Below are 18,055 nucleotides of genomic sequence, written 5' to 3' on the forward strand. Positions count from 1 at the left end.
ATGTGGATTGATCTTGTTCTCTTGTTAGTTCTCATTTTTACATACTGGTTTTTTTTCCTTTTGTTTATTTAATTACTAGTTTATCTTTGATAGCATGGAGGATCCCGACTTGTGGGACCTCTAATTTCCTTTCTCATGTTCTTGATTTGGATCCTAGTCACTTTTGGGCTAGAATCATGTTTTGGAACGTTATATTTTGACTCTATTCACGGGTTGGGGGTCTGCCTAAACCTCCGCCCACACTAGGTGTTTTGATTAAAAAAAAGAGTGTATAAAATTAAGATCGACACTTATTTTAATGGTGGGCAAATCATTAAATAAATTATTCCCTCCGTCCCACTCAAAATATTCACATTTTCTTTTTATCTTATCTCATTCAAGATGTCCACTTTCTAAATTTGGAAAATCTCTTTCTTCCCATTTCATTAAAATATTTAATTATTTTTTTCATTCTACTTTATCACACATAACTACTTCACCTAAAGTCTCGTTTCATTCAAGAATGTTGACATCTCGAATGAGACGTAAAAATATGTCATATTTTGGTTTGTCCCATATTATCCAAAGTTGCAATGGTGAATTATTAAGTTTCAAAATTTTGCAATTATTTTATTTGGAAACCTACGTGGAATGATATTTATGTCATGGAGTCAAATGTGTATTTACCTAAATAGATTTACAAACTAAAAAGACGTCGTTTTTAGGTCAACCAGACAATGTTGTTGCGTGGCACTTTCATTTTGTTCAAGCAGATGAATCTAGTTGCCACATTACACATGAGATAAATGGGAAATTTTGAAACTAGTAATCTATCATTTCAACCTTAAAAAATTGTGGGAGAAACCAGAATTTAAGTAGTGATTAATTTAGCAATGGACCTATTTTTTAGTTTGGGTTATAAAAAATCTGACTATTTATCAATTACTACTAGTAAAATATTGAGATGTACAGTATACCTTCTATTGAATGCAAGAGTCTCCAAATTAATGGCGTAGTTGGTTGGTGAGAGAGTTCGATTCCATATTTCCATCCATACAATGATTCAAACCCCGTGGCATGACCATACCCGCCAAACCCCATCGCTACCCAACCTTTAACCACCTCCACCTCCACCTCCAAACCCAGCCAAATTCCTACAATGGAGGAAGGATCCCACACCATTCAAGTCAGCGGCATGCAATTCTCCTACGACGCCGCTTCCCCTATCTTCTTCGATTTCAATCTCAACGTATCTCCCGGATCCTGCTGCCTCCTCGTCGGCGCCAATGGATCTGGTCTCCCCTCTCCCTCTTTTTCCCCCAAATACGCCGCTTATTAATTACTATGTGGATTAACACTTTTTTAAAATTGCTGAATCCAACTACGCAGCATTTTCGTCTTTCAATTTTGGATTTTGATTGATCAGGAAAGACGACTCTGCTGCGGATACTGGCGGGGAAGCACATGGTTGGCGGCCGTGATGTGGTGAGAGTGCTCAATCGCTCCGCCTTTCACGACACTGATCTCGTTTGCAACGGTGATTTGGCCTATTTGGGGGAATCCTGGAGCAAGACTGTCAGCTCTGCTGTGAGTTTAACCTTCCTTTAACACTTTCATATGTATTGTAATCCTGATTTTGTTCATGCTGCCCTAGAATATGTTTCGTTATCCTTTATATTTGCAAATATACGGTTGCCGATGCAAAAACGTAGTTTGGGAGAGCTAAAATTTAAAATTCTCTTCGACCAAGGGGTGTTAAAATATAAAGCCTAAACTCCAAAATTGGTCATGTACATTTTCCCAAAACATATTGCATAGGACCAGAAGCTAACACACTTAATGTGTAGGATCAAAAGTTTTTTGAGCAAACGTACGGGACCAATTTTGGACTTTTGTTAAATACAAATAATAAAGATAACACGAGTACTATTATATGGTTACAAAATAAAACAAAAAATGGTTGCGGTATGCTGGTCGCATTGCCCATCACGGTAGAAGTAGACAGTTGTGCTTGGTGTGGCTTGCCACATGACTTTGTAATCCAATTGAAGAAAGAGAGGCACACTAGTGTATACGCATTACTTATCCTGGTTATGATAAATGAATCATAAATAGGGATTAGTAAATCCTAGTTGGAAATTGACGAACTCTAATACAGATGGATGCAAATCCAGATGCACACAAGCAAGTGTTTAGCTTGAAGAAAATGACGTACTTATGATTGTGATTGTGTGTGAATATTTGTATACCTTATGGGCTATATTGCTTGCATTGAAAGTTTGTTTCTTTATTTATCTGCTGCAGGATTTTAGAATCTAAATGAGTTGTATGGTTCAATTGATTGCTGTCATAAGTTCGTTTTTGTGTTTTGACATAATTGTAGGATTGTCATTGCTATTACTTTTTTAGTGTTCAATGTTTTGATGGTAGTCTGAGTTTATGTTGCCTGTTGTGCTTGATATTAGGGGGACCTTCCGCTTCAAGGGGACTTCTCAGCCGAACATATGATCTTTGGAGGTATTTAGTTATTACTAGGAATGTTTTTTATCTGTCACAGTCTTGCACCATGGCATTTGTAGATAATGCATTTGGTAGTTCATGTTTTGAGTGTAGAGTGCCTTACGCATTTTGGTTTCTTTGAGTGGATATAAAAATTTTCTCAAAATTAAATGCATTAGATTAATTATGCAGCATTGCAGTTTATTTTGCCTTCTCCACATGATGAGAATTAATTGGTCTCCTTATTTGTTTAGTCTCGTGACAAGTTAGGAAGTTGTTAATCTTTTTTTCTTTAATTCTATGTCATAATCCAGTTGAAGGTGTTGACCCTGTTAGGCGGGATATGCTGATCGAACTTTTGGATATTAATCTTGAGTGGCGAATGCACAAAGTTTCTGATGGCCAAAGGCGTCGCGTGCAAATTTGCATGGGTCTTCTTCATCCTTATAAGGTAAGCTTGCACTATCCTTATAAGATAAGCTTGCACTTTGACCATATGATGGCGATATGAAGATTTGTGTATTTGGTATGCTTTCTTATGTGTGCCGCCTTATTTGGATACCCATTCTTATCAATGACGATTGTGAAACTCTGATGGATTTCTTGGCCACATTATTGTTCTCGACTTCTCGTTCATAATTAGTAGCTATATACACATGCCATCCATTATTTAGTGGCCACATTATGTGTATATAATTGAATTTTTTGGGTTGGTGGGTGAGGAGTCACGAGGAATCAGTTTATGACATCAAGTTGACGAATCTTTGGAATATAATGTCTTGTTTATGGATCTGTCTTATTCATAAGCCGCTTTGCTAACAAAGGTGGGGATTCAGGTACTTTTGCTAGATGAAGTCACTGTCGATCTAGATGTTGTGGCTAGGATGGATTTGCTGGAATTTTTCAGGGAAGAGTGTCAGAAGGTATGCCGTGTTAATATTTTCTACATTCATCGTAAGCTGCTTCATCAACAGTGATAGCACATCACCATATTTTGGCTGCCAATTCTTATATCACTGTGGTTTGTTAGCATTGCATATCATGTGTTCCTTTCATGGAAGAAAGCTGTTACAACAATTCTCTCATACAAAATCGGTAATAAAAAAAGGCGTACACAAAATATAGTAGTAATTCATTTTGGTGTCTAATTTCAGAGAGGAGCAACAATTGTTTATACAACTCATATTTTTGATGGACTCGAGACATGGGCAACTGATCTTGTGTATGTTCAAGATGGTACATTGAGGAAGTCTGAGAAGATGGCCGCGCTCAATGAACTGAAGCATAACCCAAATTTACTCTCTGTTGTTGAGTCATGGCTAAGGTCTGAAACAAAGATTGAGAAGAAGAAGCCAATTAACTCCCCATCCCCGCTCAAAACATCTTCTCCATTCGATGCTTCTCCTTTTAGGTCTACAAGGCATATGGCGTATTACCGTTGAGCTACATACATTTCAGGTGAAATTCTAATTCATCATCCAGTAAGATAATTAGATGCCCCCATATTTATTTAGCGAAGCTCTCTCGTTCTTTCAGAGGCACCGCATAGCAACATTTCCTTTACCTTATATTCTGCTGCCTCTTCTTAAAAATGTACTTCTATTGTTTTGATTCATAGAGATCTTATAGATATCAGGCCTCTGTTTATTTCAGATTTTTTTTGTTGTTGATTTGTTTGGGGAAACTACCCTTGCAACACTGGTTATACATATAGATATTAATTATGTTTGTGTTTTTTTGTGAAAGAAATTTGTGATTGTTGGTGGAGAGATTGGCACAATACTACAATACCAACAAAAACTGTCATTGTTTATTGCCTAACACATTTACTTATGGATAGTCACATTTCTCCCACTCCATTTACTTCTCCTGCACGAAAAATACAAGAATATTGACAATTTAGTGCAATTTAGAGTTTATTTAAATTTGGTACTACCTCATATTAATGCTTAAGTGAAATGGGTTGATTATAATATAATATCTTATAAGATTTATTTTCTGTATTATTTAGTTACAATTGCTAATAATTTTTAATTATGTTTATGGTTGATTTTGATTAATATGATTGGTGTTACAGTGAACTTGGTTTTTATGAAATGAATTGGGTATATAACACAAGTAATAAACATATAAGTAAATTTTCATGAAATATAAAAGTAAAATTCTTTGGTATAAAATCGACATTATATGAATATTGCTACTAGTAGTTTATAAACATGTCAACATGTTTCTTAATTTTTTAATCATTCCTAAAATAATCATACTTGTCACGAAGTAATTGGCACATGCATATCAAATTCATGTGGTTATTTTTAACTAGATCAATCATAGGATTTCTATGATTGTCCCTGTCTTTTTTTGTTTTAAATACTAAATTAATGGTTAGATAGCCTCGTGTATGAATCTGTCGTTTAATTAGCATACAAAATCTCTGTTAATTTGATTACATGAGTTAAAAATTGTCGTTAATTTGATATAATGATATTTATTCTCCTGTTACAGTATATCGATAAAGTTGTGATTAGTTACTTGGTCACTTTAAAATTGTTTTTAAGGGGAATAATATCATTAATTAAATAAGATCAGTAATTTAACAACATTCTTCAATCAAATTGGAAATCACCAATTGGAAGTACCAGATTAGATTACAGTTTCTAACTCTAATCTCCTAAGAAACAATTTATAGTCAAAAGATTTATTTGATGTTTATTGACGAAAATACATTATTGGAAATTAAAATTATCTCTTGATTATGGATAAATTGGCCAACACGTGTTACTATATGATTCAACTATTTGAAAGTGTCATATAATAAAACAAAGATGAATAATGTCGTCGACATTAATTAGGTGTTCGCTATATTTTACTTGTACACAAATACAATAATATAATAGTAATATCCAACATTACCAAAATTGTAAAATTGATAATGAAAATATTGTTCAAATCATACCCATAAAATAGTGAACCCTATTTTCTTATTAGAGCATCTCCAGTGGGCGAACATCCCACTAGGACATCCCAAAAACACATCCCATAAAATAGTGAACCCTATTTTCTTATTAGTAAAATTGCAGATTTCCTAATTAGAGAATTACTATACATTTCTTTTCTTCTCTTCTCTTTTCTCCAAAAAGTTGACAATATAAATAGCGGAGAAAACGTTTAGATCATGCGAGCTCACCTCTTTGTTTCCAAAAGCAGCGAAAATGGCGAATTTGTTTTCGGCATTACGTATGCAGTCGTAGACAATCAATCAATTTCGAATATTGCGATTATATACATATAAATGTGTATGCGTCGTGCACGGCTGTATTTTCTTCGATCGGTTTCATCTCTCTATCTCTAAAAGCTTTGGCGGTAAGCAATCTTTTCTGCCTATCGCTCTGTTTATTTTCAATTTTTTCTGAATGTATTTTGTGATATTTTTTTTGGCCGAGACGCATTTTGAAATTGTGTTTTTATTTTTAGTTCCGTCATCTTCTAGCAATTGCATTCGTCTACAGGAATCTCTTGTCCTCGATTTCTGCTGCATGTCAACGAGATATGTAATTCTAGTAATTTTGATTCGCCGGCTTTTATTTTTAAATAGGTTTTCAGCAGCGTCGGCGAGTTTTTGACATTTAGCAATTTCGGAATCAAGTTATCAATGTTGACGTATTTTTTTATCATGTTGTTTATGCTGTGTCAATCTTTGAAAAGAGTTGTGATTAGACGGTTTGCGTGTGTGGTAAAACTAACTTATGTGCTCCAATTTTATCGTTTTTGTTCTGAATCACATTTCCCTATGAAAACTGTTGTTTATGTGCTTAATCACATTTACGTTTGCGACTCTAGGTTTTTTATGTGGTTTGGGTAACACGTGAGATTCATTTGATTTCATGATTCGTTGGTAATTTGAATAATGTTCTGAAATTGGTAATGTTTGTGCCATTTTGACTGGACAGGAATAGAAGTTTCTAATAAGTGTAATACAGAACTGTTTAGGAGGAATACACATTGTATTAAGGTAACAACTCTCATCTGCCTGTCCTGAGTCATGAATATTCAGGTGGGGATGTAACTTTGTCTAAAATAATCGATGTCATTGTTAGATTTTTGGCAGATGAGATTATGGTGTCAGTATGATGGAAGTTGCCCGGGGAGTTACGTGTAATTTACCTCTTAAGCAGAGGTAAACTACTTGATGGATTCAGCCAAAAGTTGGTTCCACAAGTTTCAGCAAAGCGACCGTTTGAGGACATTGAGGACAGTGAGTAGGAAGAAAGACTCAATGGGTAGTGCAAGAGAAGAACCACCGGCAGACCTACTTGCTGATGACGAAGCCTCAACTCTCACAAAACAGAAGGTGGCTGCTGCAAAGCAGTACATTGAAAATCATTACAAGGAGCAAATGAGGAATCTTCAGGAAAGGAGGCAGCGGTATAGTATATTACCTAAACTTGTTTTGGCTGCATTATTTTTGAAGAAACTTTCTTCTGTACACCTCTTGTGTTAAGATTTTTTTTATTTCAACTCAAGCACGTGCATTGCATAAAAAAATATGTATCAGTTTCTTTACTGTAATTATTCCGATTAGAAATTTCTATAATCGTGGTTAACCTGCAACATTATTATAAATTTTATGTCTTATTGGTATCCTCTAGCCCCTATTTTATAGCCCTTTGTGTCTAGTAATAGTTATTTGAGGATTAGGTAAATATAAAGTGAATGAACCCTCAGCTTTGTGGAATATGTGCAAAATTTCCTAATTTGTAAGGTCTTGTTAGTGAAAGTTGTTATTCAGTTTGGGCCCATTTAAAACTCAAATAGTCAAATGTCAGTAGTTCGATGCTTCATATTTCCAGAAGCAGAACTATTCTTAATTTGTTTCATGGAGAGAATAAGTTCATAGACATTATACATATATTTCTCTTCTTTATTGGGATATGTTCTCTTATGTTACGGCAATATCCTAAATGGTTTTCTCTCCTCAAGAAAATTAACTGACTATCTTTTTCTTAGTAGTTTTGGCTTTGCCATATACATTCTTAGTATTTTTTCTTTTTCAATAATATATTAGCTAAAAGTTAAGCTGCTGTAATGGACCAGGTAAATGATTAAAATATGTTTACGCATGGTCATTAACATGTATAGTGATTAAATTCTAATGTCAGGTTCATTACTTAGTTTCAGCTGTTAGAAACTAGATGAATAAAAATTTATTTATGGTCCAGAACTTACTTTCTGGATCCTAATAACGATCGACTGCATTACGTTTACTTCTTTGACCACATTATGTTTTGGATTTATGAGTAGGAAAATGTCACTTCTCTTATATTGATGACAAGTTATTATTTTACATTTGGTTGTTAACAGGCGAAACGTACTTGAAAAGAAGCTAGCTGATGCTGATGTATCTGAGGAGGATCAAAATAACTTATTAAAATTTTTGGAGAAGAAAGAAACTGAATACATGCGCCTTCAGAGGCACAAAATGGGTGCCGATGACTTTGAGTTACTCACTATGATTGGGAAAGGTGCTTTTGGGGAGGTAAAGATTATTATAACTTATATGCCTATCTCGGCTTTTATTACTTGCTTCAGTTGAAATTCTGTATGTCAAGTTCCCTATTGATTCATATCCAGACCTCAATTCGTCAAACTCCTAATTTCCTCAGCTCTGTCCAGTTATAGACTGATTTTTCCAAATTCGGTGATGATCCATGAAAAGGTTCCCAAAATGGAACCTTTTTATGTTTTCAATTTCAGGAAAAACGCACACAAAAATGCCCATGCTTTAGAAATGGACACACTTGACTTAAATGAGGCAGAATACCTTCTCCTCCTATTATTCTTGAACATACCATACAAACACATGAGTTTGGGAAATTTGAAACTATTTCTCGCAAATTAAGCTATGTATTTTTTGGTTTGAAATCATCCTCAATTTTGTTAAACTGTACTCCGTCCGTCCCACCATAAGCGATACATTATTCTCTCTAATACTTAAACTCTCTCTCCACTTAAACTATTAAATATCATTTCCCAAAACAAGGGCTTAAAAGAAGCGCCTCGCTTATGGTGGGACGGAGCGAGTACATGCAGATGTTAAATGTAGGATTTAGTTAAAGTAACCTAAATTTAAGGTTACATGTAAAATTAGGGTTTGGTTAAATTTTGTGAAATATATGGCTTGATGTGTATTTCTTGCAGGAATTATGTGTTTTTGTTTTTAAAAACGCGCAGGCTGTGTGTGTTGCTAAAGATGGTGCGTTTTCCCTATAATGTAAACATAAAAAAGATTTCCATTTTGGGAACCGTTTTTGCGGATCTTCCCCAAATTACAAAAGAACCAATTGCATGTCTGTGCCTTCTAGGTTTGACCCTTTAGCAAATGTTTTTCTAATAAATACAGTGGCAGGAAGTGAAAAATAGTATCGTAAGTGTGAGTGATGGGGGCACTGAAGGATGCGTATATCATATGTACATATGTAACTGGAAAGTTGATCCATTGATCATTTATGACCTGGACAGGCGACTTGATTATATCTCTAAATGTTATTAAAATGATTGAATATATGATCCATTTCTTAGGGGTTATTGGCTTTTGTTCATTAACTTGCTAATGAAAATTGCCATGGGAATGTTGAGTTGACTTGGCATGGTTTTTCCTAGACTATTGCACACCACAAGATGCTATTTGAGTGAATGTCTTCTGTTACTAAATGCCTGAAAGATAACATTCTAATGAGTGGTTATGCTGTACAGGTTAGAGTCTGTAGAGAGAAGACGGCAGGTTGTGTATATGCAATGAAAAAGCTTAAGAAATCAGAAATGCTTCGTAGAGGCCAGGTATCTGATTATTGATCTTCAGTTTGTCTCAATATGGTTATGTTTATTGTGTCATTTGACTTTTAATTCTGTATTTTCTAGGTTGAACATGTGAAAGCTGAAAGGAATCTGCTTGCAGAGGTGGATAGCAATTGCATTGTCAAATTGTATTGCTCTTTCCAAGATGACGAGTATTTGTATCTTATCATGGAATATCTTCCGGGTGGCGATGTGATGACTTTATTGATGAGGAAGGATACATTGACTGAGGATGAGGCCAGATTTTATGTAGCAGAGACAGTTTTGGCTATTGAATCTATTCATAAACACCACTATGTACATAGGTATGTAAAATTTCAAGTTTGCATGCTGTATATCTGCATTTCAATGAGCTACCTCAGTGTCTAACTTCTTTTTTCCTTACATCTGATTGGTTGCAGAGACATTAAGCCTGATAACTTACTACTTGATAGGCATGGTCATTTAAGATTATCAGATTTTGGCCTGTGCAAGCCTCTAGACTGTAGTACTCTAAAAGAAGATTTTGCAGTTGGAGACGGTGTTAATGGAAATTCAAAATGTGAGGATAGCTCAGCTCCAAAACGCACGCAACAAGAGCAATTGCAACATTGGCAGAAAAATCGGAGAATGCTTGTAAGTTAGGCAAATGCTCTCTTGTTTTTTCTGAACGTTAATACTATGCTAGGACAACAGTGGTTGGTAACTGATTGTGTTTTGGTTAGTTAGCTATGCTCTGTGCTTCATTCTTGCAGAACATTAGGAATGATGTACACTTGAATTGTCACGATATTGTTCTTCTTACTATCAGAAATACTTGGTGTGCAACCTTTTTCTCATGTCAAATTCGCTGATTGCAGGCTTATTCAACTGTTGGTACACCCGATTATATTGCTCCAGAAGTTCTGTTAAAGAAGGGCTATGGAATGGAATGTGATTGGTTAGTTTATATATACCCGTTGAATTTTTTTTAGTTTTACTCAGTTTTTGGTTATCCTATTCCCATTCTGGACTATAACTTTTTTTAAATATCTGCCACATTCTTGTAAATAATTTTGCTTGCTCCTTCCCATTTCAACATCTTTTCTCCTGCCATAGGCATTAATTATCAAAGCAATCGTCTCAAACCCACACCTATACTTAATTGAAGAGGCTAATTAGCCGTGGAGTACTTTTCTTCCACCCACTACTGTAAATTGAGGGTTTTTCCTTGTTATGTAGGTGGTCCCTTGGTGCTATCATGTTTGAAATGCTAGTGGGTTATCCTCCCTTCTATTCTGATGATCCTATGTCTACATGCCGGAAGGTAAGACAAGGAATTCCCACTGATGTGGCAGAAATTCATAGCTTAATGCTTTGCTTTTTTACGGAGTTTGATATTTCTCTTATGTGTCTGTTGAATCACTTCACTTCAAGGATCTCTGCACGAGTAACCTCTATCAATTAGTCTCACTACCCGTGCCAATAGAACTCTGGGACGCTGGGACCTTAATTCTGCTAAATACTATTAAAAGTAATATTGTATGAAAGTTATGAATGATTCAACTGATGTGTTTTGCACTAAAATTTGTATCCAGACATTAATTGGATTAATCCTATGATTTAATAATCTCAGTGAGCTCATGGACTTGAGATGTTACTTCCAGCTACCTATCATTAGAGTCTTGGGAAATTATTTATCTATGTGAGTGTTCACATGGTTTTTTTGAGTTCCAAGGTTGCTGAAGGAAATATATTTGCTCCTGCCAATGTTATCAATCTCGTATGGCGGCTTATGGCGGTTTGCCTAAAAACCGCCCAGGGATATGGCGTATTAGCATGGCGGATATGGCGGTCAATAATTAAATAAATAAAATAATACATATATATTTATTTATAATTCAATAAATAAAAAATATTAAAAATATAACATCTAAAACACTTTAAACAATTAATAAAGCATATAATACAACTTCAACCTCCATGTTTCTTGCATAATGCCCCATTCCTAAATGCAGTACACACGCAATGTTGTCTTATGTCGGATATAGCGGTGCTATGGCAGCGACATGGTGCTATGGCGTTTCCTCCACCGAACGCCATGCCATAGCGCCATGGCGTCGCCATATCCGCTATTTGATAACATTGGCTCCTGCTCAGGCTTTTTCCATTGATAATCATTGAAGTTGGATTAGTTGGACTTGGATCTCTATAATATGGAGTTTTTAGTGAAAGAAAGTGTCATCATGCTATAATTCCAACCTTTGAGCAATTTGGCATATCCACCAGTTTTAATTTTTTTTTATATCCACCAGTTCTAATTGTGTCAAGCTAAAGGAAGTAATTTTAAATTCATTATTTTTAGACTTATTGCTCTCATTCGCAGATAGTGAACTGGAAATCACATCTAAAGTTTCCAGAGGAAGCTACACTTACTTTTGAAGCAAAAGATCTGATAAGCAAACTACTCTGTAGTGTTAATCAGAGGCTTGGTTCAAATGGTGCAGATGAAATAAAGGTGTGGTGTACAGTGTGATATGGCATGTTCTTTGGACTTACACAAGTTGGTGAGAAATGGGTTGATGATCTGTTTGTTTAGGTACATCCTTGGTTTAACGGGATTGAGTGGGATAACATATACAATATTGAAGCAGCATTTATTCCCGAGGTTAAAGATGAGTTGGATACCCAAAATTTTGAGAAGTTTGAAGAGGTATCACTATCTGTCCAAATAAGACTTTTAGTGTCTTCTATAAAATCTTTAAAAGGTGTAGCTAATCAGACCTATTTTGTGCTGCAGGCTGAACACCACACTTCAACTTCATCAAAATCTAGTCCATGGAGAAAGGTATTTTTTATGCTTCAAGTTTTTAAATGTATATTTGGAAAGATGTTCTACTTCTATAAATGTTATGCACAAATTATAACCATATATTCTGCAGCGCTTTTTGCCATTTTCTACTACATTTTTGCCTATTGTGTTACTTGCTCATGGCATTCCCTGAGATCTATGGAAGAATGTTGTTTTAGTTTTACATAGTGGAAATACTTTGATGTAAAAATTAGAATGTTGTACTTGCAAAATATAAGAAGATGGTGTTGCAATTGCAATGTTTAAAATTTTTGGCTGCAACCCGAAAAGATTACTAACAAAATGATGAAACACTATCCTGTTGTAAATAATATAGATATCAGGTCATCAAATTTCAGTAACTTTTCTGGTAGTTACACATGCATGTCATTTGTATATTTTTTTTTGTATAACTGTTTTGCCAAGGGTGGGATAGTTTGGATGGACCCGATTATCATGTTGTTGGTATATGATTGGATCTCCACATGACATTTGGCTGAGTGCATAGTAAAACATGTTTTCATTAGTCCAATTAATTGTATAGTTTACTTTTAGCATACTTTTAACCTTTATGTATATCTCAACAGGTCAAACTGTAAATTTGGGATAGCCTATATTTTTCAATTTTTCGTGATACATCCACTATATTCTCGATATTTTAGCAAAACTCTGGAACAAAACATCCTTATCTACAATCCAAATTCGTCTCCTGAAAAGTTAATACCCCTGAAATATCCACGATAGTTAACAATAACTCAAACATTCCTAGCAATAGATGCTTGCTTCTTGAACCCTTTGTTTCAATAATCCTTGGCCTGGATAAAGCCAACTTTTACTGCAAACTTTGTTTGATGAAGTCCATATCTAGTTTTATCTGTCTGATATTACACTACAATTACTTCCACTTAGTTTTTCTTTCTATTATGAATATTACTACCACAGTATGAGGTACTTTTTCCCCTCCATTGTTAATATTATCTTTTCATATAACAGAATATGCTTTCTTCCAAAGACATCAACTTTGTGGGGTACACATACAAGAACTTTGAAATTGTGAATGACTACCAAGTTCCTGGAATGGGTATCTCTCTCTCTCTGTGGCTATGTGTTGTGCATGCTTTATGCACTTAGTCTCATGCTCGTGCATTTTATATAGCATTTGTTGTTTTGTATCTCTGACAAATACTTAGTTTATACGTATTAGTGCATTTGCCATGTACTCCCTCCGTCCGCTACTGAATATCCCATTTTTCCTTTTTACATCCGTCCGCTAATAAATAAATGTCTCATTTCACTTTTACTATCTTTGGTAAGTGGACCCTACATTCCACTAACTTATTTCACTCACATTTTATTATAAAATAAAACTACTCCTTCCGTCCCATGTTACTTGCACTGTTGCTTTTCGGCTCGTCACAAACACCTTACACTATTTATAGTTTAAGTTAGAATTAATGCATTTAATTAATATGTTAATTTAAGTTAAGAGCTCCTTTATTAAGTGATGTCTCATTACATTTAAAATTCTAATTTAATTACACAAAAAAATCAATCCCAAATTTACGGCCTAAAATGAAAAGTGCGAGTAACATGGGACGGGAGTATTATATAAAAGTAGGTCCCACATTTCTCTAAGTTTTTCTATCCACTTTACTTCACAAAGTCATACAATTTCTTAAAACTCGAGCCGGTCAACTATGGGACATTTATTCGTTGGACGTAGGGAGTAATATGGAATAGCTGATGATATCAGCAGTTGCATGCTTCTAAGTTACATTTCGTCCTTCCACGGTGACTGATACTAGATCTCTTTAATTTTATTTCTTCAACAGCTGAACTGAAGAAGAAAAATACCAAGTCAAAGAGGCCAACAATCAAATCACTTTTTGGTAGGTCACATATATTTTCATTTGACAGCATCCTCATCTTTGAACAAAAGGCAATCTCTGTTGCATTAGCTAGCAAAAGTATCCATGATGTTTGGCCCGTTTAAGAAAAAACCCTAAATATGTAAAACATCCTCACTAATGATTCCTCAGCCATACGAGGCCCAGGCCTTAGTAACATCTGTGCATTATAGGCCACAACTAATGGAGGTTCTGCAAAAGTATTGTTTCAAATACTCAGTAGCCATATTCACTTTAGCTTCGGATGGAGCTTCTAACTTCTTCTTGTCTTGAACTTTTATCGTTTATAAAATTGTGTGACTTGTAACAGATGATGATTCGGAAGCATCTGAGACTGGTGGCAGCCAATAAAATGACCCTTATGTATGTTTCACCTTCTCATTCCTCTCAATGATATGGCATGACAGAACAAACTAATGCGGTTGATCTCTCTCTCTCAGCCTCAGCATTGTTTCAACAGATGTGGATTTGCTTGCATTCAAGTTACTGCTGTTTCGTCTTCAACGAATATAGAGTTTGTTAGGTTCCAGAGAGGGAAAAAGATTTCGAGTGGCTCGTTGCTTTCGATCTGCAACTGATTTGCTGCCCTCGACCTTTTCTTTACATAAAGCAGAGATCATTGACTGACTCATTTGTAGGAATTTTTTTCTTGTTGTCAACCTTTTCGGGAACCACAGCTTATTGCATGTAGAATACAGAATGACCAATTTCTTGTTGAAACTCTATAAAAGTTAACAAATTGTAGCTTATCTCTTTACACACGGTTCAAATTGAGCTCTATGGCAGAATCGTGTTATATTTCATGGCGTATTCCAACAATATGTTGCATTAATGGATGATTTACATGCTTCAAGTTGTTTTATAGTTTTTCCATACATTCAAATCCTTATGAGAAGTTACACAATTTGAACTTTTCTTCACAGTGGCATATCCATGTGTGACACAAAAATTTATTTGATAAGATATAATTTCCATCAACAAACACTATAACATGGGAGGGGATTTGAGGGAATTAAGATATTAAAAAAAGACATAAGCATGTATGATTAGGTAAACATGTACTCAATCTTCCGTTTCCCTATCATATTATAATCATGGCAAATTGCTGGAAAAATCGCGAAATTTGGTTCAATACTTATCAATCATGCAACTTTGAAAAATAGGCAATTGTATGATAACTTTGATATTTGTTTTTCAATTGTCCCATTTATTTCTACTTGGAGGAAATTGTGTATGACGTAGAAGCTGAGATCCATGACTTTTTTGCAAATTTGTACTCCTTCCGTCCCACAAAAGATATCACACTTGTTGGACGGCACATGATTTTAAGATGTTTTATTTTATGTGTTAGGTGGAAAGAGAAAATATAATATTTATATTATTGTAAGATAGAACTTTTTCTAAAAATGGAAATATGACATTTTTAGTAGGACAAACTAAAAGGAAAGTTAGACATCTTTTATGGTGGGACGGATGTAGTACTATATACTACCTTCGTCCGTCATTAGGAGTCTCATTGACTCCTATTCCCGGGCGGAGGGAGTAACTACAAAAGTTATTGATGTCAGTATGAAAATCATAAGAATATAAGAATAAGCTATAAATTATGGAGTACTTAATTTTCCCTTTAAATTTAGATTAATTGGTCAATTAAGTAAAATGTTAACATTATAATATAGTTGGCTTATTTCTAAAACTTGTAGAATAGACTAAAATATAACCAAAATATTAATACGCTCCTCAACCCTGGTGCACAAGTAACATCAAGGTTAATTGAAATAGAAGACAAACACAATAAAATATTCAATTGAACAAAACTTAGTAATTATTACACAAAAATCACTACCAAACCGACGTGTTTTGTTTGGCATTTTACCATTAACTTGTTCCCTGTGTCTCTCTATGCCGGCCAAACTATCTCGCTTATTTGATCTCCCTTATTCCCTTCTCCCTTCTTTAAATACTCGGTTGCACCACACATTTCCACCCCTCCCATCATTCCATTTTAATTAACACACTCAATTTGATCAAAAATTGATGTGTTCATGTAATGCAACCTCTAGAAGAGCAGTTGAACCACTCCGGAAATCCATTTTCCCAATGGGTCGAACACGTCACCAAGCAGCTCATCGACGACGACGCCGGCGCCGGTCTCCTCAGCCCCATCCCTACTGACCAAAACGACGCCGCAATGAGCATGCTCACGGCCCTCTTCGAGTGCGCCGTGGCCATCTCCCTCGACAACCTCGGGGAGGCCCACCGCATGCTCCTGGAGCTCTCGCAGACGGCCTCTCCCTACGGCCCCTCCCCGGCCGAGCGGGTCGTGGCCCGCTTCGCCAAGGCCATGTCCAGCCGCGTGGTCAACAGCTGGATCGGGGTCTGCGCCCCGATCCCTGTTGACTTCAGGGCCCTCCATGCGGCCTTCCACGTCTACAACACCGCGTCGCCGTTCGTCAAGTTCGCGCACTTCACATCCAACCAGGCCATCTTGGAGGCCAGCAGCCGCCACCACAGGCTCCACATCATCGACCTCGACATCATGCAGGGCCTGCAGTGGCCGGCCCTGTTCCACATCCTGGCCACCCGGGCAGAGGGGCCCCCTCACGTCCGGATGACCGGGATGGGGGCGTCCGGAGAGCTGCTTCTCGAGACAGGGAAGCAGCTCTCCAGCTTCGCTCGGCGGCTGGGGATGCAGTTTGAGTTCCACGCCGTCGAGGGGAGGTTCGGGGACGTGGCTGACGTCTCGGCCCTCCAGGTCAGGAGGGGCGAGGTTGTGGCGGTCCACTGGCTGCAGCATTCGCTGTACGACGCGACGGGGCCGGACTGGAAGACGATGAGGCTCTTGCAGGGGGTGGGGCCGAGGGTGGTGACGCTGGTGGAGCAGGAGATTAGCCACGGGGGGGCCTTTTTAGACAGATTTGTGGCGTCGTTGCACTACTACGCGACGATGTTTGATAGCGTGGGGGAGAGCGGGGAGGGGGAGAGGCAGAGGGTGGAACAGGGGGTGCTGCAGCGGGAGATAAACAATGTGGTGGCGGTGGGAGGGCCGACGAGGAGCGGGGAGGAGAAGTGGAGGAGGTGGAGGAGCGAGATGGCGGGGAAGGGGTTTATGCAGATGGGGATGAGCGGGAACGCTATGGCGCAGGCGCAGCTGATACTCAACATGTTCCCGAGGGGGTACAGCCTTGTGCAAGGGGATCATGGAACGTTGAGCCTTGGATGGAAGGATACCAGCTTGTACACTGCCTCTGCGTGGACTTGGCCTAATCATCATCACTTTTGAATCGTCAAATTCAAATATATGCGTGCAACAATCCAAAATCTTATTTATTTATTTAATGCTATTTTCATGATATGTTATTCTACTCCATCACAATAGTGTATTATTGTCACTAAAATCATGGGCTAAGTTAAATTTATAAATTATTTCATCCGTCCACAAAAAAATAGTCTCTTGTGGACGGCACGAGCTTAATGATAAATAGTAAAGTACTAAGAGAGGATGAGAAAAGGTACTACCTCCGTCCCCCAAAATTCGTCCCGGTTTGACCGGGCACGGGTTTTAAGGAATGTAATGGAAAGTGGATTGAAAAAGTTAGTGGAATGTGGGCTTGACTTTTATATATTAGTTTTATAATAAAATGTGAGTAGGAATGAGTTAGTGGAATGTGGGGTCCACTACCAAAAATGGTAAAAGTGAAATGGGACAAATTTTGGGGGACGGACGAAAAAGGAAAGTTGGGACAAATTTTCAGGGACGGAGGGAGTAAGTCATGTAAGAGTGATATGGAGAAAAAGTAAGTAAAGTATGGAAGAAAGGAGAAGACCGCGTAATATTGGAGATCCTTCGAAATTTGTTGAGGGACTACCCGGATTCATTTTTTGTGGTGTAAGGGAGATAAATGAGATGAGAAGATTTGTAGTGAATGAGTTATGACATAAGGTGTGAATTGGGGTAATTATAGAGTAAAATCCATGACCAAAATTATATATAAAATATTTTTGAAAT

At 36.8% G+C, this 18,055-nt stretch overlaps 3 protein-coding genes across 5 annotated transcripts; all 3 read left to right on the forward strand.

Moving 5' to 3' along the window:
• The first annotated feature begins 979 nt into the window (after positions 1-979).
• LOC121765840 (ABC transporter I family member 19-like) lies at positions 980-4,223 on the forward strand. Its single transcript, XM_042162098.1, has 6 exons — positions 980-1,274; positions 1,406-1,566; positions 2,445-2,496; positions 2,793-2,929; positions 3,315-3,401; positions 3,633-4,223. Exons 1-6 carry the CDS (start codon positions 1,139-1,141, stop codon positions 3,918-3,920), a joined length of 861 nt encoding a protein of 286 aa, XP_042018032.1. The 5' UTR covers positions 980-1,138; the 3' UTR covers positions 3,921-4,223.
• Positions 4,224-5,595: 1,372 nt separating this feature from the next.
• On the forward strand, positions 5,596-14,795 carry LOC121765929 (serine/threonine-protein kinase tricornered-like). 3 transcript variants are annotated; one of them, XM_042162226.1, is made up of 16 exons: positions 5,596-5,838; positions 6,426-6,487; positions 6,573-6,900; positions 7,837-8,011; positions 9,229-9,312; positions 9,394-9,635; positions 9,732-9,945; positions 10,170-10,249; positions 10,531-10,615; positions 11,675-11,806; positions 11,888-12,001; positions 12,089-12,136; positions 13,133-13,220; positions 13,972-14,028; positions 14,357-14,409; positions 14,487-14,795. In XM_042162226.1, exons 3-15 carry the CDS (start codon positions 6,665-6,667, stop codon positions 14,395-14,397), a joined length of 1,596 nt encoding a protein of 531 aa, XP_042018160.1. In that variant the 5' UTR covers positions 5,596-5,838; positions 6,426-6,487; positions 6,573-6,664; the 3' UTR covers positions 14,398-14,409; positions 14,487-14,795. The 3 variants fall into 3 exon arrangements, with proteins under 3 accessions (XP_042018160.1, XP_042018161.1, XP_042018159.1); XM_042162227.1 differs by lacking the exon at positions 5,596-5,838 and adding an exon at positions 5,863-6,026; XM_042162225.1 differs by lacking the exon at positions 5,596-5,838 and having other exon boundaries at positions 5,863-6,487.
• A 1,175-nt stretch (positions 14,796-15,970) lies between these two features.
• LOC121764136 (protein SCARECROW-like) lies at positions 15,971-17,329 on the forward strand. Its single transcript, XM_042160202.1, has one exon. It carries the CDS (start codon positions 16,097-16,099, stop codon positions 17,327-17,329), a length of 1,233 nt encoding a protein of 410 aa, XP_042016136.1. The 5' UTR covers positions 15,971-16,096.
• Positions 17,330-18,055: the final 726 nt, after the last annotated feature.

Source organism: Salvia splendens, chromosome 14, assembly GCF_004379255.2.
Source record: "Salvia splendens isolate huo1 chromosome 14, SspV2, whole genome shotgun sequence".
Classification (NCBI taxonomy): domain Eukaryota; kingdom Viridiplantae; phylum Streptophyta; class Magnoliopsida; order Lamiales; family Lamiaceae; genus Salvia; species Salvia splendens.

Bases quoted from the DNA above. Each gene is read 5' to 3' on its own strand.
- LOC121765840 (XM_042162098.1), top strand. From the start codon at position 1,139: ATGGAGGAAGGATCCCACACCATTCAAGTCAGCGGCATGCAATTCTCC. The intron at 1,275-1,405 runs GTCTCCCCTCTC...TTGATTGATCAG, and splicing joins CGTCGGCGCCAATGGATCTG to GAAAGACGACTCTGCTGCGG. The intron at 3,402-3,632 runs GTATGCCGTGTT...GTCTAATTTCAG, and splicing joins TCAGGGAAGAGTGTCAGAAG to AGAGGAGCAACAATTGTTTA.
- LOC121765929 (XM_042162226.1), top strand. From the start codon at position 6,665: ATGGATTCAGCCAAAAGTTGGTTCCACAAGTTTCAGCAAAGCGACCGT. The intron at 11,807-11,887 runs GTGTGGTGTACA...CTGTTTGTTTAG, and splicing joins ATGGTGCAGATGAAATAAAG to GTACATCCTTGGTTTAACGG. The intron at 13,221-13,971 runs GTATCTCTCTCT...TTTCTTCAACAG, and splicing joins CTACCAAGTTCCTGGAATGG to CTGAACTGAAGAAGAAAAAT.
- LOC121764136 (XM_042160202.1), top strand. From the start codon at position 16,097: ATGCAACCTCTAGAAGAGCAGTTGAACCACTCCGGAAATCCATTTTCC.